Raw genomic sequence first — 21,461 nt, forward strand, 5'->3', positions numbered from 1 at the left:
TCATACCGCAACACCTGTCCACACTAGCAACTATACCGGTACTGTAGCGGTATAACTGTATCGGTACGAAACCCACAAATGTATGGGTTTCGTACCGGTGCAGTATCGGTACTGTAGCGCTTCGCTGTAGTGTGGACAGATGAAGCGGCTCTGTATCGATACAAATATAATGCGCATGCGCAAAGTCACACACCAATCGATGTCTTCGCTGAATAAAATAGTGAAGAACGGAGATTCATTTGTTTCTTTCTCAACTGCCTCGCGCGTTTTATACGATTCGACTGAATAAATGACCACCAGAAATACAGACTGTACACTGACAACAAAAAGCACACACGCGTTGTTTCAGCCGCCATATTCTCGGAAGGAAGTTACTCGGTAACTACGGAAACATTTCGCGCACGCGCATTTCAACTACCGTGAAAGAAAACCGCAAACATTTCTCGCTAGTGTGGACAGATGCACTAAACTGTACCGGTATACTTTGTATCGATACAGTTATACCACTATCGTACCGGTATAAGTGTGAACACAGCATTAGAGCCACCAGTTAACCTAACCTGCATGTCTTTGGACTGTGGGGGAAACCGGAGTACCCGGAGGAAACCCACAGGAAGAACATGCAAACTCCACACAGAAAGGCCCTCGCCGGCCACGGAGCTCGAACCCAGAACCTTCTTGCTGTGAAGCGACAGCGCTTCGATCTATTTATATACAAGATATTTTGCACTAAATAAGTCTATGTAAAACACATTTTAAATAAAAACTGTCTTGCTAACTTAATACCACATACTGATTATTTTTTAAATAAATAATCTGGGTGTCGATAACTGGACAAAAGTGTCGATAATTGTGGAACGGTGTCACATGATCTGATACGCCAAGTAATCGGGAATCAACTCTTTTTTTTTTTTTCTCCCCAGTGGAAGTTTGAGTAACTATTCATGCACAATTACGTCTTGAAAGTCTTTTCTATTTTTGCAATGGCCAAAAGATCGTTAAGGTGTCGATAATTGTAGCCACCGCTCTAGTAGTAGTAGTTCTGGTCACGTGGTCTGGACTGGCGACCATTTTGAGTGCCATTATGAACAAATGAAGCTCTTTGACATGACGTTAAACTGAAAATGCATAACACACTGCAAAAAAAAAAAATTAATTTAAAAAATTTGGTGTTTCCCATAACCCAGTGTGAACCAGAACGGGAGAGTACATTACAATAATGTTACGTTTTCTAAATATTCAGGGGTTTCATGCTTAACATCTTGTACCCACACGTATCACTGTCATGTATTCTTCTATTATCCAGTATTATTATATCCCGTCACATTGCATTAACGTTACCGTATTTTCTGGACTATAGAGCGCACCTGTATATAAGCCGCATCCGCTCTATTTAAAAAAAAAAAAAGATATACAAGCCGCACCGGGCTATAAGCCGCAGATATCTATGTTGAAAAATTAGATATTTACTGCATGTACAGAACGATTTTGTACTGTAAATGTACATGTATGTACCTGAACAGATTCTTTCCGAACAGTGCCTTTTAACACGGCAGCAACTTTGCTGATTAAAACGGAACAGAACCAAGAGAAAATAACCGGTATTTATTTACCTTCATTTCTCCTGTGTTTGAAACCACAAGTCACTTTAATCATCTTCGCTGGATTTGAAAATAATTACCAGTTAGTAATTTGTCGTGCGTGTTCTATCTGCTAAAGATCTGCTAATTCTTCTTTGCATTGATTTTTCGTCTATCTTATTTTTGATTCTACTTCCGGTTAGAGCGCCCCTAGCGGTGGAAGAAAAATCCACAGAATAGCCGCACCTTTGTATAAGCCGCATGGTTCAAAACCTAGGAAAAAAGTAGCGGCTTATAGTCCAGAAAATACGGTATATTCACGATATTTTCAATCGAAATTGATCTAAAAGCCTGGAACTCCAATTACGGAATATACCTCGGCGTGACATCACAAAGAAATCCCGTGTGGCGGAAGAAGTGCCATCCTGTTGGGATGGGTTCTCACTGGATAGTTGTCTCCATTTTTAATGGTCACGATGGAGATGTTGATATGTTAGACAGTGGAGGAGGCAACTATCTCAGGTTAACATGTTTAAGAAGTGTGGCTCAGTTTGCAAGACCAGTGTCATCAATGTCACTCGTTTTGAAATTTGTAGATGTTCAATCCCAACCTGACACTAATTCCTGTGGTGTATTTGCCACAGCAAACTGTGTCAGTATTTTACATGGCATTGACCCATGTACTGTCGAGTCTGATGTTAGGGTCATGAGAGAGCACTTACGGTACAAAGTATTCATACCCCTTGAACTTTTTCACATTTTTCCACCTTACAACAATGAACTTAAAAGTTTTTTATTGAGATTTTATGTGTTAGACCAACACAGAGTAGCACATAATTGTGAAGTGAAACGAAAATGATAAATGGTCTTCAAAATTTTAAACAAATAAAAATCTGAAAAATGTGGTGTGCATTAGTATTCAGCCCCCTGGACTCTGATACCTCTAAATACAATCCAGTGCAGTCGATTGCCTTCAGAAGTCATCTAATTAGTTAACAGAGTCCTACTGTGTGTAATTTACTCTCAGCATAAATACACTTGTTCTGTGAAGGCCTCAGTGGTTTGTTAGACTATGTTCAGACTGCACCCTGAAACGACCCATATCCGATTTTTTTGCCCATATGCGACCTGTATCCGATTTGTTATTGACAACCTGAACGACACAGATCCGATTTTTTTCACATGCGACCCAGGCTGCTTGGATATGTGGTCCTAAATCTGATGCATATCCGATATTTTCACATGCGACCCAGGCTGCTTGGATATGTGGTCCTAAATCTGATGCATATCCGATATTTTCACATGCGACCCAGGCTGCTTGGATATGTGGTCCTAAATCTGATGCATATCCGATATTTTCACATGCGACCCAGGCTGCTTGGATATGTGGTCCTAAATCTGATGCATATCCGATATTTTCACATGCGACTGCAGTCTGACCGGACAGGTCGCATTCATGCGACCTACACGTCATCAACAAGAGACAAACGCCACTATTCTGCGTTGGCTAATCCCGCCTCTTTGGTGGAAAACAACAACATTTGTACAGTTTTCAGAATTTAAATAGACTTTTATAGAATTGATCAAGCTAATGGTGGATTTGGTAGGGACCTGGATGTTTATCTGTTAGCCTGATTAAATAAAACAGTTTCTATAACTGATTTATAACTTAAACCATCCTGTACCACATCGCCAGGTCTCACCTCATCTCCATAGCAAACTGCACTGGTGTTTCTGCACCTTGAGCCAGCGCTGAGAGAAGTTGCAGAATTCAGCTGGCTATAAACAATCTAAATAAATATTTATAAAAATGTAGAAAAAGTTTATTAATATGACGAAATAAATATGTGCAAATTATTAAGCCTGAATTAAGAGTTTGGTAATACAGCGGCCGTATCCCAAATGACTGCCTACTGAAGCTCGAGTGCACTATATAGAGTTTAAAAATCCATTACTTCCTAGTAACATGTAGTGCACTTATATAGAAATTAGAGAGACATTTAGGAGTCAACCCTCGTTACCAGGCTACACGTTTTCATTTCAGTTCAGAAACAAAAACACACGAGACCTCACACTTTAACACTAACCAGATAATTAAACAAACAAACAAACAAACAAACAAAAAAAGAAAATCATTAAACTTGAAGAGTGCACTTTTTTTTTGTTTACGTATTACGTAGATGTGCTTATTACGTGTCAATTTGCGCATGCGGGACACTTTTGGGTCGTTTTCCGTAGGGATGTCCCGATCAGGTTTTTTTGCCCTCCGATCCGATACCGATCATTTGATTTTGAGTATCTGCCGATACCGAGTCCCGATCCGATACTTCTTATAATCCATAAAAAATAAAGACGAGGAAAGAAACGGATCCAGGATGTTCATTTTTTATTTAACACCTTATTTTAACATCCAACAACTCCGTTAGCAAACAGAGCACTTACGTGAGGCAGTTTGAACAATAAATAACAAATTTTAAAAAATAACCTTAAAATACCTGGCAGGAATGTAAACAAATAAAAAAAATAAAGTGCCACAGTGCCGGTAATTTGTTTTTAAGAACGCATCTCACAGTGGTGTACAGTAATTTCAATTAAGGAAATGAACGTTTTTCTTGATGAAAACAAGCATTTCTACCCTTTCAGGTTTGAGCCCGTTTCTTTTGTCATCCAACGAAAAAAAAAAAGATCTCATGCTTTGCTTTCCGCTTCGAACTGCTTCCGTGTTCAACTTTGCCGGCAACAGGCAGCGAATAACCAATAGCGTCTCCGCTACAAAGTGATGTCATGCCGCACGCGTTGATGTTGCTGTGTTGAGACAAGAGGTCTGGTCTCACTCTGTGCCAACGCATAGCTATTGATGTGTTAAAAATGAGAATATATTATATACAGTAGATATATATCCGATCCCTGATCGGGAGGCAATGCCCGATTCCGATTGAGTCTGAAACCATGTGATCGGGCCCGATTTCCGATCACGTGATCGGATCGGGACATCCCTAGTTTTCCGTTCATATTGGAGATCGCATACAAGTCTCATATAATTGGTAATGTGAACGGCCTAACAAAAAAATCGGATTTCACAACAAATCGGATATGGGTCGTTTCAGGTTGCAGTCTGAACGCAGTGTTAGAGAACACTGAAGAACAAACAGCATCATGAAGACCAAAGAACTCAGCAGACGGGTCAGGGATAAAGTTCTGGAGAAGTTTAAAGCAGGGTTAGGTTATAAAAAAATATCCCAAGCTCTGAACATCTCAAGAAGCACTGTTCAATCCATCATTCAAAAATGGAAAAAGTATGGCACAACTGCAAACCTACCAAGACATGGCTGTCCACCTAAACTGACAGAGCGAGCAAGGAGAGCACTGGTCAGAGAAGCAGCCAAGAGGCCCATGATCACTCTGGAGGAGCTGCAGAAATCCACAGCTCAGGTGGGAGAATCTGTGCACAGGACTCGTACACTCCACAAATCTGGCCTTTTTGGAAGAGTGGCAAGAAGAAAGCCATTGTTGAAAGACAGGCATAAGGAGCCATGTAGGGGACACAGCAAACATGTGGAAGAAGGTGCTTTGGTCAGATGAGACCAAAGTTGAACTTTTTGGCCTAAATGCAAAGCGCTATGTGTGGCGGAAAACTAACACTGCTCATCACCCTGCACACACCATCCCCACTGTGAAACATGGTGGTGGCAGCATCATGCTATGGGGATGCTTTTCTTCAGCAGGGACAGGGAAGCTGGTCAGAGTTGATGGGAAGATGGATGGAGCTAAATACAGGGCAATCCTGGAAGAAAACCTGTTGGAGGCTGCAAAAGACTTGAGACTGGGAAGGAGATTCACCTTCCAGCAAGACAATGACCCTAAACATACAGCCAGAGCGACAATGGAATGGTTTAGATCAAAGAATATTCATGTGTTAGAATGGCCCAGTCAAAGTCCAGACCTAAATCCCATTGAGCATCTGTGGCAAGACTTGAAAACTGCTGTTCACAGACGCTCTCCATCCAATCTGCCTGAGCTTGAGCTATTTTGCAAAGAAGAATGGGCAAAAATTTCAGTGTCTAGACGTGCAAAGCTGGTAGAGACATACCACAAAAGACTTGCAGCTGTAATTGCAGCAAAAGGTGGCTCTACAAAGTATTGACGCAGGGGGGCTGAATACTAATGCACAACACATTTTTCAGATTTTTATTTGTTTAAAATTTTGAAGACCATTTATCATTTTCGTTTCACTTCACAATTATGTGCTACTCTGTGTTGGTCTATCACATAAAATCTCAATAAAAAAACTTTTAAGTTCGTGGTTGTAAGGTGGAAAAATGTGAAAAAGTTCAAGGGGTATGAATACTTTTGCAAGGCACTGTATTTTAGTGTGACAGCGAAGAGACATTTATGTCCCGCTCTCTAAGCCAGGGCGGGAATAGCGGCGACTTTGCACATGCACGATTCATTAGAAGTCTGGAGAGGATAGGAGTGCCCCGCCCCCTCCCCTCTCCGCTCTGACTGCAGCTGCTGCGCGAGGCTGCTGGGACACTGCCTGTGAGTGCTGTGGGGTGGCGGAGGGGATCGCAGCAGCACCCGCTGCTTGTTGAGGACAGTACCTGTAGAAATATACGTGCTTTCACGTCAGAGTCTCCAAAACACCAGAAAAGTCTCCAATAACACCACTAAAAGTCGCTAGATTTGTCGCTTTTGAAAAAAAAAAGTCGCTAAGTTGGCAACACTTTTCATCACTCCTCCTCCTGCTAGCTTTGCTGTGTGTCACGTGACATGTAGAGTGGCTACGTCACTCTAACTGCTGCTAACTAGCTTCATCTAAAGTCATATTATTCAAATTTTTAATTTCTAACAAAGGGGCGGCATGGTGGTGTAGTGGTTAGCGCTGTCGCCTCACAGCAAGAAGGTCTGGGTTCGAGCCCCATGGCCGGCGAGGGCCTTTCTGTGTGGAGTTTGCATGTTCTCCCCGTGTCCGCGTGGGTTTCCTCCGGGTGCTCCGGTTTCCCCCACAGTCCAAAGACATGCAGGTTAGGTTAACTGGTGACTCTAAATTGACCGTAGGTGTGAATGTGAGTGTGAATGGTTGTCTGTGTCTATGTGTCAGCCCTGTGATGACCTGGCGACTTGTCCAGGGTGTACCCCGCCTTTCGCCCATAGTCAGCTGGGATAGGCTCCAGCTTGCCTGCGACCCTGTAGAACAGGATAAAGCGGCTAGAGATAATGAGATGAGATTTCTAACAAAATCAGAGAATTATATCTTAAACTATTACATAACATCTATCCTACTAATGCATACATCTCCAGATTTTCTGATATTGATGACAGCTGTACCTTTTGTAAAAAAGATAAAGTATCATCCATTTATTTTATAAATGCCCTTTTTGTATCACCTTTTGGAAAGAATCGGGAAATTTTCTTTTCGCCTAAACTAGAGTCAAGTTTCACTTTGATGAGAAAATCATTATTTTTGTCACTCTCTCGTGCAATAATACATTTAACATAATTAATCTCTTTATATTACTAGGTAAATTCCATATACATAAAGTCAAAATGTCCGAGGCAGCCCCTCATTCCCATTATTTTTAATTGAATTAAAAATGTATTTTGAGTCTCTGTCACATATCGAATCCAACAAAAAGTGCTTATCAGCTATTCAAATTTTATTCAAATTACATTAAGTAAAATTGTCATTTCAATTTGCCCCGTTTTATTTCTCCTTTTCTTTCTTTAAACTTATTTCAATTTATTATTTTATGTTATTCACTTATCACCCCTATTTTTATGCCTCCACCACCTTAAGGTGCAGGAGGCATCATGTTTTCGGGTTGTCTGTCTGTCCGTGCGTCCGTCCGTCCCGAAACCTTGTGAACACGATATCTCAAAGACTAATGAAAGGAATTTCACCAAACTTTCACCATTTGTGCGCTTTGGGACAAACATGAACTGATTAGATTTTGAGATCAGAAGGTCACAGGTCAAGGTCACTGTGAGGTCAAATGTCTGTCCGAAAACCTTGTGAACACAATATTCTAAGGCTAATGAAAGGAATTTCACCAAACTTTCACCATTTGTGCACTTTGGGACAAACATGAACTGATTAGATTTTGAGATCAGAAGGTCACAGGTCAAGGTCACTGTGAGGTCAAATGTCTGTCCGAAAACCTTGTGAACACGATATCTCGAAGGCTAATGATAGGAATTTCACCAAACTTTCACCGTTTGTGCGCTTTGGGACAAAGATGAGTTGATTAGATTTTGAGGTTAAAAGGTCACAGGTCAAGGTCACTATGAGGTCAAATGTCTGTCCGAAAACCTTGTGAACACAATATCTCGAAGGCTAATGAAAGGAATTTCACCAAACTTTCACCATTTGTGCACTTTGGGACAAAGATGAGTTGATTAGATTTTGAGGTTAAAAGGTCACTATGAGGTCAAATGTCTGTCCAAAAACCTTGTGAACACGATATCTCAAAAGACTAACGAAAGGAATTTCGCCAAACTTTCACCGTTTGTGCACTTTGGGAAAACATGAACTGATTTAACCTCAAAATCTAAAGGTCACAGGTCAAGGTCACTGTGAGGTCAAATGTCTGTCCGAAAACCTTGTGAACACAATATCTCTAAGACTAATGAAAGGAATTTCACCAAACTTTCACCGTTTGTGCACTTTGGGACAAACATGAACTGATTAGATTTTGAGGTTAAAAGGTCACAGGTCAAGGTCACTCTGAGGTCAAATGTCCATCCCCAAATCACAACTTAATAAGGCGTGTAGTCCACCAGGCGGAGGCATCCCCGAGTTCTATCTAGTTTTTTTTTTTTCTATATTACTTATTTTTTTTGAGTTATGCCTTTGTCATGTTTTGGGATGTCTGTCACTTGTTCTGACTGTTTTGTTGTTGTATTGTCTAATCTTAAAAATAAAATTAAAAAAACAAACATCTAAAGTGGTATTAAAGTTATTTTTGCGCCATTTCTCTTTACTCGAGACAACAAAACAAAGCCATGAGCACCTCTTTCCTGCTTCAATGTGTCTGCAGAGCGTGTGGTCCAGCTCCATGAGGCAGTACTCCCCGGAGGAGACCCGGCCGCTGAAGGACAGGCAGTGCGCTGCTGGCAGTAAATCCTCCTCCTTCAGCTTGGCGATGTGCAGCGTGGCCTGAACCTCCTCTAACGTCCTCATCTCCGGGCTCTGATCCTGCACTGCAGCGAGCCTCAACGCTAACGCTAATCTACACGCAGCCTGCGGTCGCAATTTTCCCGCAATATTCTGGCGGAAGACACGTTTGTTCAGGGTTGCCAGGTCTCTCTTAAGGAATCCTGTTTCCGACACCACAATAATGAGCAAGTTTATCAAGTTGTCTGTGTCTATGTGTCGCCAGGTCATCACAGGGCTGACACAGAGACACAGACAACCATTCACACTCACATTCACACCTACGGTCAATTTAGAGTCACCAGTTAACCTAACCTGCATGTCTTTGGACTGTGGGGGAAACCGGAGCACCCGGAGGAAACCCACGCGGACACGGAGAGAACATGCAAACTCTGCACAGAAAGGCCTTCATCGGCCGCTGAGCTCGAACCCAGAACCTTCTTGCTGTGAGGCGACGATGCTAACCACTACACCACCGTGCCGCCCCACATAGACCCATCCATCCATTATCTCTAGCCGCTTTATCCTTCTACAGGGTCGCAGGCAAGCTGGAGCCTATCCCAGCTGACTACGGGCGAAAGGCGGGGTACACCCTGGACAAGTCGCCAGGTCATCACAGGGCTGACACATAGACACAGACAACCATTCACACTCACATTCACACCTACGGTCAATTTAGAGTCACCAGTTAACCTAACCTGCGTGTCTTTGGACTGTGGGGGAAACCGGAGCACCCAGAGGAAACCCACGCGGACACGGGGAGAACATGCAAACTCCGCACAGAAAGGCCCTCGCCGGCCACGGGGCTCGAACCCAGGACCTTCTTGCTGTGAGGCGACAGCGCTAACCACTACACCACCGTGCCGCCTATATATATATATATATCTCATCTCATCTCATTATCTCTAGCCGCTTTATCCTTCTACAGGGTCGCAGGCAAGCTGGAGCCTATCCCAGCTGACTACGGGCGAAAGGCGGGGTACACCCTGGACAAGTCGCCAGGTCATCACAGGGCTGACACAGAGACACAGACAACCATTCACACTCACATTCACACCTACGGTCAATTTAGAGTCACCAGTTAACCTAACCTGCGTGTCTTTGGACTGTGGGGGAAACCGGAGCACCCGGAGGAAACCCACGCGGACACGGGGAGAACATGCAAACTCCGCACAGAAGGGCCCTTGCCGGCCCCGGGGCTTGAACCCAGGACCTTCTTGCTGTGAGGTGACAGCGCTAACCACTACACCACCGTGCCGCCTATATATATATATATATATATATATATATATATATATATATATATATATATTAAATGTACAGTAGTACAGTATATGAACTAAAATCTACTTATGCTGTAACAGTGTATTGTGTTGTATGTTAGTGAACACACTTACTAATTTTTTAGTAAGGTGTACCCCGCCTCTAACCCATAGTCAGCTGGGATAGGCTCCAGCTTACCCGTGACCCTGCACAGGATAAGTGGTTACAGATAATGGATGGATGGATATCATAATGACATACTAAGTCATATGAGATACCATATGTATCAAATATGAGATAGAAAGTCATAATAAGGAAATTAGTTCAGTATTATGAGATATTGACAATTATGATAAACCCACTGGGGCAGCACGGTGGTGTAGTGGTTAGCACTGTCGCCTCACATCAAGAAGGTCCTGGGTTCATGGCCGGCGAGGGCCTTTCTGTGTGGAGTTCTCTTTGTGTCTGTGTGTCTCCGGTTTCCCCCACAGTCCAAAGACATGCAAGTTAGGCTAATTGGTGGCTCTAAATTGACCATAGGTGTGAGTGTGAATGGTTGTTTGTCTCTATGTGTCAGCCCTGCGATGACCTGGAGACTTGTCGAGGGTGTACACCGCCTCTCACCCATAGTCAGCTGGGATAGGCTCCAGCTTGCCTGCGACCCTCTAGAACAGGATAAGCCACTACAGATAATGGATGGATGTATGAAATTAAATTCCAATTCTGAGAGATACACAACGGATCTGGCAACCCCGCATCGAGTGTGACGTTTTCTTCGCCCTGTTGGTATTATAGGCGGTTATCACAGCGGTTATCCACTAGATGTCGCTATAGCGACAGTTTTTACTCCACAGTGAAGGCGGTATCCCAAACGCCTGCATAATCCACATATAGTGCACAGAACATAGCACCGAAGCTTTGGTTTTGAAACCAGGTGTAGTGCACTTATGTAGGAAGTAGGATGCTATTTGGGATCGAGGCAAAGATTTTAGTTTTTCGGCTTGTAAAACAGACTCGGCTTTGTTTGGTTGGTTTTTACGTTCCCTAAATGTGAAAAATTGAAATAAAGGAAGAGGATAAATGTTTGTGAAATAGGCTAGTGAAATTAAAAGCTATAGCTTGTGGAATTACATAAACGTCCACATAAGTTATTGGCACAACCTTTAATTTTTTATTTTTTGCAAATCACTAATTTCTCTACATTTAGGTTTTTTTTTAAAAATGGCAATAACGTGTGTGAAATGACGTGTTGCCAAGCCCCGCCCTGCTCAGTGCACTCCTCCACTGAGTGGCCCCGCCCTGCTCAGTGCACTCCCCCAGTGAGTGGCCCCGCCCTGCTCAGTGCACTCCCCCAGTGAGTGGCCCCGCCCTGCTCAGTGCCCTCCCCCACTGAGTGGCCCCGCCCTGCTCAGTGCCCAAGGCGTGCTTTTACTGCAGGATAGTAAACAATCAGCACTCGTCTGGGCAGAGACACTGATCACTCACACACTGCTGGACCACTCATGATCTCGACATATGATCTTTAATTCACTGACAGCCTTGGACAGAATTCTGAAGAAGAAATCCGTGTGCATTGTGTATTATTTTCCATCCAGAAGTGTCTTTTGTGCGACTGGAAAGAGCCAGAGCTTTGCTTGATGGGATACAAAAGGCAGAAGTTTGCGGCTGTCAGTTGGATTTAAAGAGCCACAGGACACAAGGGCTCAATGAGTCAGGCTCCAGGTATGGACAGAACAACTCAGTGGTGATCTGATCCCAAAACATTATTCTGGATTTGTTGGAAACACTTTCATAATAATAATAATAATAATAATAATAATAATAATAATAACAACCAGGTGATCTTCTTCTTCTTCTTCTTCTTCTTCTTCTTCTTCAGTAATGTGTTATAACTGTGCCACCTGTCATTATTACTCATTAGAAAATTGCTCATCCTGATCAGTCAGGAGCAGAGAAATGTGTAAGATTAATGTCCTCCTTATTTTGAGGAGCTAGTTGTGGTTTTAAATTCCTATATACTGAAAAACTGTCTGCATTTATACTAGAGATAATGAACAAGAACAACACTGACCATTGAGGCGAGTCACTGACCATGATAGATGGTTATATTATAATCTGTCGTAGGTGAGTGAATTCTCATTTCCATGCTCCCCCCCCCCCCCCGCTTTTGTGGCTATGTCATGTTCAGAGATGGACTCAATCGGGCAGACCATGATGCAGAACAAAGCTGCTGAGCTGGAGCGCATGGCTGAAGTCCTCATTACAGGCGAGCAGTTGAGGTAGGTGTAATTCTAAACAGGACACAGGCTGTGTCCCGAACCACACACTGACCTGGTGAATAGTGTGCGAGGTGATTTCTGTGCGAAATAATCCCAATAATATGCGAACATATTATGACGTCATACTTGGAATGTTTTAGGACACAGCATCAGTGTAACATCAGTGTGTTACTGTAGCCTACTACCTAAACAAAGGACTCTTTCATCCATGTCCAATCCCAAACGCCTTACTTTACACTTGACAGTGACCTGTATTTGAGTAGTCTATATTGACGTGTGTGTTAGGGTGCATCAGTTGCCCCCTAAAAATGAAAAGTTCCTCCGATCATGATGCATTTTTGTTTTTTGGGGGCGGCACGGTGGTGTAGTGGTTAGCGCTGTCACCTCACAGCAAGAAGGTCCGGGTTCAAGCCCCGTGGCCAGCGAGGGCCTTTCTGTGTGGAGTTTGCATGTTCTCCCCGTGTCCGCGTAGGTTTCCTCCAGGTGCTCCGGTTTCCCCCACAGTCCAAAGACATGCAGGTTAGGTTAACTGGTGACTCTAAATTGACCGTAGGTGTGAATGTGAGTGTGAATGGTTGTCTGTGTCTATGTGTCAGCCCTGTGATGACCTGGTGACTTGTCCAGGGTGTACCCCGCCTTTCGCCCGTTGTCAGCTGGGATAGGCTCCAGCTTGCCTGCGACCCTGTAGAACAGGATAAAGCGGCTACAGATAATGAGATGAGATGAGATGTTCCTTTTGGTAAGAAAACACACTGGGTGAAATATTTTGACAAAATTCAAAAGTTTAATGGTGGCACCAGGAGCTCAAAGTTATGGAAAAAGCTGCTATTTTATGACTTTTATGAAAAAATTTCGATCACTTTTCATGAAACATTATGGCACCTTATAGAGTATACCAAATATCTTAGATACACATTTTTAGTACATATTCTAAATATATTATCAAGCACAGTTTGAGTTTTAGCTGTTCATTGAATCATTGTTCAACTACTTTTAAACAATACAAATGTATTATGAATCACATTAATGCTTCTCAATCCCTTGCAAAGGTTCTTAACATGATCTCTGGGTCACAAGAAATCAATAAATGGAGTCCAACATTGTGATTCAAACCTTACGCGAAAACATAAAATAAGCGTTTTTTTGGCAAAAAATGAACCTCATGGTGCCACCATTAGACTTTTGAATATGGTCAAAACATTTTACAGGATGTCTTTATTGGTGAAAAGGAACACCCAAACAAAAATGCATCAGATTTTATGAAAGTGAGGGCAACTGAGGTGGGGTTTACATTAGACCGTATCAGCGGATCATCAGATTAACGTTTTTAAAACGATTAGTGTGCACACAGCAACGGCAATACATGATTCGCGTGCACACAGCAACGCCAATACACGGATACGCTCGGCTCCGCAGGCATCCTGCGCTCCAAATCACTCCGCCCTGAACAGCGAGTGCCCTCTGGAGGGTGCGCACTCCGGCCCTGCGCAGCTCACAGAGCGCGCGAGTGGAGCGCACGAGCAGTGATTTGGGACTGAGCCGCTGTGTGTGTGATCTCCGTGCATATCGGGCATGCGCGTCACTTACCACTTGCAAGTGGAAGGATGGCAAGCCTAACGACAATCATAACTACACAATGGGCAGTATTTGCATCAGTATTTGCAGTATTTTCATACTTTTATACTCTTTAATGAAAGGTGATACAAGGCGGAAGTCCGCGCCGTTTTTCAGCAGTCGCGTCACATGACCAACGCCAGCGAATCAGGAAGGTGGATGTCACAGTGACATTGTCCAGTGACGACGCCAGCTAGAGCTCAGCACAGCGTATCCGCGTATTCTCAATGTTTACACAGCACCGGACCAGACACGATCTGGATTGAATACGTGGACCCTGGCGGATTCCCGTTTCCCGGCGTTTCCAGGCGTTTTAATGTAAACGGACAGTGCATCCGCGAAGAAAACGAGACAGATACGGTCTAATGTAAACTTGGCCTGATGCACCCTAGTGTGTGTGTGTGTGTGTGTGTGTGTGTGTGTGTACCATCAGTGTTCAGCTTTCCTTAACATCCCTAAAGATTACCTGCTCATCTAGTTGTTCCAGTCTATTCCAAAAAGAAGATATCATTAAAAAAAATTTGAATTTCCACCTCAGCACTCACAAGCAAGGAAAAATCTTCACATTTTCATCAGTTCCAGATGTGTCTAGTACAGTAGTACTGTATATGGTTTGGGATTCGGCCAATGTGCTGCTACGCTCTGATCTAAACAAAGGTGAGCGAGAGAGCTCTCATTCATTTGAACATGGACTACACTGGACAGCCATGTGAGCTAAATTTGACATTTGAGAGCTATGTATATTTGGTTAGAAGAATTTCTGGGCATGCCGATGACTGGATTTGCTACTGTTGTAGAAGAGAACATGGCCTTGACCCATAAAACCATAAAACTCTAAAGATATCTCTGAGCTGTGAATGGCCTCTCAGTAGTGTAGCAATATGAATGTGTTACACCAGTGAAAGCCATGCAGCTGTCAGCTGATGTGTGAGGACTGAAGACACTGAGGCCCTGTCCACACGGCAACGGATTCAGGTGACTCCGATACAATTGCTTATCGTTTAGGCCTGGCGTCCACACGGCACCGGCGTTTTGGGTGCCCAAATCGCAATCTTTTTGAGAACAGGTTCCAGAGTGGAAAGATCTGGCAACGTTGCCGTTGTGAAGTCGTCTGGATGAGTAGAACGGATTTGTTTACGATGACGTCACAACCACATGACTGTGAGTGCTTCACGCCGGGTAGAAGTGTAACGAATATCACCAGGATATCACCAGAAAAAAGCCTTACAGAGCACTAGTGAGAGTGAAACACGAGCTTGGATATTATTATTATTATTATTATTATGTTCAGTGTTAGTTCACAGTAGTAATGCAAGAAGCAGAATAGTGACAGTAATAGTGAAGCAAAAACATGCAATTGTACAAACACTGCAGCTCTACAGCAAAATATTCATTTATGAAATGGTCTGATTCTTAACACCAGTAGTGCCAATGATCTTCTCATTGCGATGCGAGTTGTCAACAAATCCTATAACTTGGTTCATGAAACGCGCTTACAAAATATTTTCACTGTGAATATTTATTATGTAATGGTGCAATCCCGCCAGCAAAAATAGGGGAAAAAAGGAGCGATTTCACCTCTTCAGATGTTGATTTAAGTCCGACAATACATTCCTCAAAAAGGGCGTAGAGGAGCAAATTAATCCAATTTATTCCGGACCATTAAAGACGCAGCCTTCCGCGTAGAATCATACGTCATCCTCGCCGCCATATTGGAGAGGTCAAAGCGGAGAATAAAGATTAGCTGCGTTTAACTGTACCAACAGGTTTACCGTCCAAACGAGATCATATGGGATTACCTTTCACAGGTGAGAAACAACAAATTAATCCATCAACGTGTATCATTCAATTTATTCCGGACCATTGAAGACGCCGCCTTCCGCGTAGAATCATACGTCATCCTCGCCGCCATTTTGGATAGGTCAAAGCGGAGAATAAAGATTAGCTGCGTTTAACTGTACCAACAGGTTTGCCGTCCAAACGAGATCACATGGGATTACCTTTCACAGGTGAGACTGGAAAAATACTTTTCATTGTATTTGGTCATTATAATGTAATTTTACAAACAGATTTTCCTGACTTTGTGGCTAATATGAAGTCTCGTGCATAATAGTTTATGCACATGCGTCGTTACTTCTTCTATTGTTCTGGTGTCTCCGAAGGGACCGTCTTACAGCGCCCCTAGAGGTGTGGCATGTGTATTGCATCGTTTTCAGCAAGCGTTGCGTTGCCATATGGACCTGATATTTTACTGATTGTTGCCCATTTGGACGCAATATATTTTTAAATAACATCTCGTTGCCGTTGTCGTGTGGATGTAGCCTGAGTGGAGTGCACTCAGAGGGAGGTGTTGCCAGCGTTGCTGGATTCATTCGCATTTACATTGACTCAGATGGCAGAGGCTTTTAACCCAAGTAACATAGTGAAGTGGAATACAGTCCAAGTATAGACCTTTTAAAGAGTGATCAGCATGCCATTAGAGCAATTTTCCAGCAATTGACCAACCTGGGAAATAAAAAGATGCTATTCTCAGGTGGTGTTTACATTAGACCGTATCAGCGGATCATCAGATTAACGTTTTTAAAACGATTCGCGTGCACACAGCAACACCAGTACACGATTCGCGTGCACACAGCAACGCCAATACACGGATACGCTAATCACATGACTAATTAGACGGCACATAAGTTGAAATGTGTAAATAAACCTCAGTGCGGCTCAGCGCTTCCTCCTCCGCACTCAGGCATCCTGCGCTCCAAATCACTCCGCCCTGAACAGCGAGTGCCCTCTGGAGGGTGCGCAGTCCGGCCCTGCGCAGCTCACAGAGCGCGCGAGTGAAGCGCACGAGCAGTGATTCGGGACTGAGCCGTCCGTGCCTTTTTTCAGCAGTCGCGTCACATGACCAACGTGGCATGACCAACGCCAGCGAATCAAGAAGGTGGATGTCACAGTGACGTTGTCCAATGACGACGTCAGCTAGAGCTCAGCACTGCGTATCCTCGTTCCTCAGTGTTTACACAGCACCGGATCAGACACGTACTGGGTTGAATACGTGGGCCCTGGCGGATTCAAACTGTTCCGCCTGTGGAGTCGTTTCCCGGCGTTTTAATGTGCATGGACAGTGCATCCGCGACGAAAACGATACGGATATGGTCTAATGTAAACACCACCTCAGAGTAGTCCACCTTATTTTCTGCCTCTTATGAAGTTTTATGTTTCGTACACAACCCTAACAGCTGTCTTTTATTGTACATGTCCGATTAAAACTCACTTTGGCCAAAATCCAAATGTCCTATAAATGCCTGGTACCGTAGCGCGATTCTATGTTCGCTGGTGAAACATGTGAGATAGCAGTAGGAATAACTGAGATAGCTGAAACTAAACACACACACAAGTGTGAGACAGCAGGAACTAAATGTGAGTGCTGAAACAAGTCTGTGTAATCAGGATGTAATCATAGTCAAACTATAAACGATAAAATATTACAAGTGAAATACAGTCACAGAATATCCATCATGGTGCATGTTGCCACCAGCAAAAGTACCTTAAAATCAGCTTGGGGATTTAAAAGCAAAAGTGAAACCACGTAAATATACACATACAGAGGGAAGGTGTTATGGGTGTCTCGCTGTACCTTACTACTATATACTGCACTATTCTGGGAGTTTTGTTATTTTGCATTCATGAGTAAAAACATGTTGCAGATTACTGTATACACTGGTACAGAATGCCCTAAACATGTTTATTAGTTTGAAGAAATATACACTACCATTCAAAAGTTTGGGGTCACCCAGACAATTTAGTGTTTTCCATGAAAAGTCACACTTTTATTTCCCACCATAAGTTGTAAAATGAATAGAAAATATAGTCAAGACATTTTTCTGGCCATTTTGAGCATTTAATCGACCCCACAAATGTGATGCTCCAGAAACTCAATCTGCTCAAAGGAAGGTCAGTTTTATAGCTTCTCTAAAGAGCTCAACTGTTTTCAGCTGTGCTAACATGATTGTACAAGGGTTTTCTAATCATCCATTAGCCTTCTGAGGCAATGAGCAAACACATTGTACCATTAGAACACTGGAGTGAGAGTTGCTGGAAATGGGCCTCTATACACCTATGGAGATATTGCACCAAAAACCAGACATTTGCAGCTAGAATAGTCATTTACCGCATTAGCAATGTATAGAGTGGATTTCTGATTAGTTTAAAGTGATCTTCATTGAAAAGAACAGTGCTTTTCTTTCAAAAATAAGGACATTTCAAAGTGACCCCAAACTTTTGAACGGTAGTGTAAAATAAGACAACATTACAGGTACAGGCTCAGTGTTTTGAAAGGATGTTTAATTATCATAGAATCACACTCATCATTTTACAGTAAAACATGCACTTTTTAAAATATGAGGGTGAGTCAAATGAAAATCTTAAAAGTGTGATATAATTAAAGCTCGTAGGCAACGGTTTTGATTTTATGCACATTTGAAACTTTATATGTTCAAAAAACCCTCAGTAATTTTCTTCTGGTCCCAAGAAGTATTGTTAATAAGTAATAATTAAAATTAGTTAGTGTGGATTGCAGCAAATTTGTGTTCGGCTATTTTCGTGACCACTTGGCGCATGACGGCATTTAAGACAAACAAACCGCTTGAGTTGAGTCCACTTCTGTTTACTTACATTGCCATTCGGCTTGAGTGCAGATGTGTGTTCAGGAATTTCCAAAGAAAAACCATGCCTTGTTGTTGTGCAGTGAACTGTAACAACGGGACCGGTTCAGGAAGAAGTTTTTACCTTTTTCCGAGAGAGGAGAAGAGGCAGAGAGAGTGGATTGGCTTTTTCCGGAAGAGGAGAAGAGGCGGAGCGAGTGGGTTGACTTTTTCTGAAAAAGGAGAAGAGGCAGAGCGAGAGGGTTGGCTTTTTCCAAAAAAGGAGAAGAGGCGGAGCGAGTGGGTTGGCTTTTTCCGAAAGAGGAGACGAGGGAGAGAGAGTGGATTGTGTGCGTGAAGCCAGAGGGTTGTTTTTTTCCGGAAGAGGAGACGAGGTGGAGAGAGTGGATTGTGCGCGTGAAACAAAATCAAACAAAGAAGAAACGGAGCAGCAATGCTCAAGCAAAAAGGAGAAGATTGGAGGTGAACATTTTTACTTTTGCTTGCAATTGACAAGTCAAGAATCCTGAGGGATCCTGTACAATCATTGTGGAAATGAGACAAAGGGATATTTCCTCGCTTAGAGTCGGCTATAAATAGTATAATGCCACGGATGGCAGGCTAATGTGGCCTACCGGCGCACTGTCAAGTAATCGTTACCTATATCCACTAGGGAGGGCGGTTTAATTATTCTTCAAAAGGGCTCTTATTTAGGATTACGACGAAAGTAGGAATTTATCATAATTACCAGGATAAATCGTTTGGGCGCGAGTCTTGTTGAGGTCCGGGGTCACCGCGATCAGAGTCGGCCGAGTCGCTGTCCGATTCCGAGGCCGCACGGTCAAACCAGTGAGCCACATTTACCAATTGCTTCGCAACGGCCATAGGTTCATACATATATGGTTTCACCTCTCGATATTCAATTTGGAGAGTCCCTACTTCAAAATCGCCATCGCTTTCAGACATTTTACACAACCTCTCACGACCAAAGTCCGTACACGTGTGCTCTAGGGTGCATCAGTTGCCCTCACTTTCATAAAATCTGATGCATTTTTGTTTGGGTGTTCCTTTTCACCAATAAAGACATCCTGTAAAATTTTTTGACCATATTCAAAAGTCTAATGGTGGCACCATGAGGTTCATTTTTTGCCAAAAAACGCTTATTTTATGTTTTCGCGTAAGGTTTGAATCACAATGTTGGACTCCATTTATTGATTTCTTGTGAGCCAGAGATCATGTTAAGAACCTTTGCAAGGGATTGAGAAGCATTAATGTGATTCATAATACATTTATATTGTTTAAAAGTAGCTGAACAATGATTCAATGAACAGCTAAAACTCAAACTGTGCTTGATAATATATTTAGAATATGTACTAAAAATGTGTATCTAAGATATTTGGTATACTCTATTAAGGTGCCATAATGTTTCATGAAAAGTGATAAAAATTTTGTCATAAAAGTCATAAAATAGCAGCTTTTTCCATAACTTTGAGCTCCTGGTACCACCATTAAACTTTTGAATTTTGTCAAACCCAGTGTGTTTTCTTACCAAAAGGAACATAAAAACAAAAATGCATCATGATCGGAGGAACTTTTCATTTTTAGGGGGCAACTGATGCACCCTAGTGTGCTCGGTTCGCAGGTAAACACAGAGCTGCTCCTGGTCTGTTTGGCTTAAATGACGTCATGGTGACGGTCCCCTGGCGGTGAAAGTGCACATAAGTGAGATGTAAATAAACCTTCGGAAATTGGGCGAAACAGTATATTTTAACCATTTTATTCAATTTTAGGGTGCAAATTAGACACCAGGAAAATTGAATTCGCTTTTTGGGTCGTTCTTCTAGACAATAAAGTTGATATTCTACGTTTCACCTCCGACCATTGCCTATGACCTTTAAGCAGTATCACATGAGAGGGAGTGCAGCGTGACTGTGATTCGGCCGTTGCTAATCACAGCCATGCTGATGTTCATTACAGCAGCACGACCCCAAGTGTGATATTGCTTTTAATAGAATAGTTCTATAAACAAGAAATTAATATCAAGTAAGTGACATTTTGGACACAATATGGCCAAATGTTCTGTTTATTTTTGCTCCATGAGCAGAAATAGATCCCGAAGAAGCCACACTCAATTTACAGCACGTCAGCTAAGAAGAAGAAGAAGAAGCTTTTATTTGTCACACGTACACTCAAGCACAGACTTAAGCACACAGTGAAATTCCTCATCTGCATTTAAAAGTAGACAGCCTTTCGATTTCATAAAATCGGTGAAATGTAGTTCTCTCTGAAATTTGGTGATTGTGATGTATGTTTATTTCTGTAATATCTAAAAAATATCAGGCCAATTTGTGGCTGGGAAGTTATTTAATTTGAGGGGATTCCCGAGCAAATAATATGCATGAAATCGCTCGCTTCGCGAAGTCAAGCAGACAGAGGAAGTCCATGTGCACATGCGCAGGTTTACCTTTGACCGTGCACTGACAGTTCCATCATTCTGTCGCTAAACGAACAGCTGATCACACCGAGGTGCTCGCTAACCGCCGATATTTATGAGTTTGGTCCTGCATTTCCTTTCCTTCGCAACATAACGTCTTTTCTTCTCGCTTTCCGTTATCGTAGTCGGTCTTTCACGTTTCATTCGCACACTCGCGTCTTCCATTTTTTCTCCTGTTTTAAATCTGTATCCCACAATGCCTTGCATAAACGGAGAAAGCCCACCACGTGATGCATGACGTGGTATCTTGTATTGTGTGTCATGGTGAAGCAGGAAAAAATAGCGAAGAATTTAGGGCCCTATGGCCCTAAATTCATTAATTGTCCTATTTTTAAAACAAGTAATAAAATTGGAAGTCTGTGATTTGAATTCAATAGCTTTTGGTCTACTAAACAAAAATAATTGGGTGTCAGGGAAAATTCTTTTTATGACCTTGAA

The 21,461-nt window shown here is 42.6% G+C and overlaps 2 protein-coding genes across 3 annotated transcripts in view; one reads left to right on the top strand and one right to left on the bottom strand.

Moving 5' to 3' along the window:
* dscc1 (DNA replication and sister chromatid cohesion 1) overlaps positions 1-8,844 on the bottom strand; it is a 34,138-nt gene extending 25,294 nt beyond the window's left edge. Inside the window, exon 1 of the mRNA XM_060920526.1 lies at positions 8,591-8,844. Within this exon, the coding sequence (XP_060776509.1) occupies positions 8,591-8,760 (170 nt within the window). The 5' untranslated portion in view covers positions 8,761-8,844. The remainder of the gene's footprint in view (positions 1-8,590) is intronic.
* A 2,582-nt stretch (positions 8,845-11,426) lies between these two features.
* deptor (DEP domain containing MTOR-interacting protein) overlaps positions 11,427-21,461 on the top strand; it is a 121,439-nt gene continuing 111,404 nt past the window's right edge. For both annotated transcript variants that reach the window (XM_060921728.1, XM_060921727.1), the window contains exons 1-2: positions 11,427-11,718; positions 12,185-12,275. In XM_060921728.1, coding sequence (XP_060777711.1) covers positions 11,703-11,718; positions 12,185-12,275 — 107 coding nt within the window. In that variant the 5' untranslated portion in view covers positions 11,427-11,702. The remainder of the gene's footprint in view (positions 11,719-12,184; positions 12,276-21,461) is intronic.

Source organism: Neoarius graeffei, chromosome 5, assembly GCF_027579695.1.
Source record: "Neoarius graeffei isolate fNeoGra1 chromosome 5, fNeoGra1.pri, whole genome shotgun sequence".
Lineage (NCBI taxonomy): Eukaryota > Metazoa > Chordata > Actinopteri > Siluriformes > Ariidae > Neoarius > Neoarius graeffei.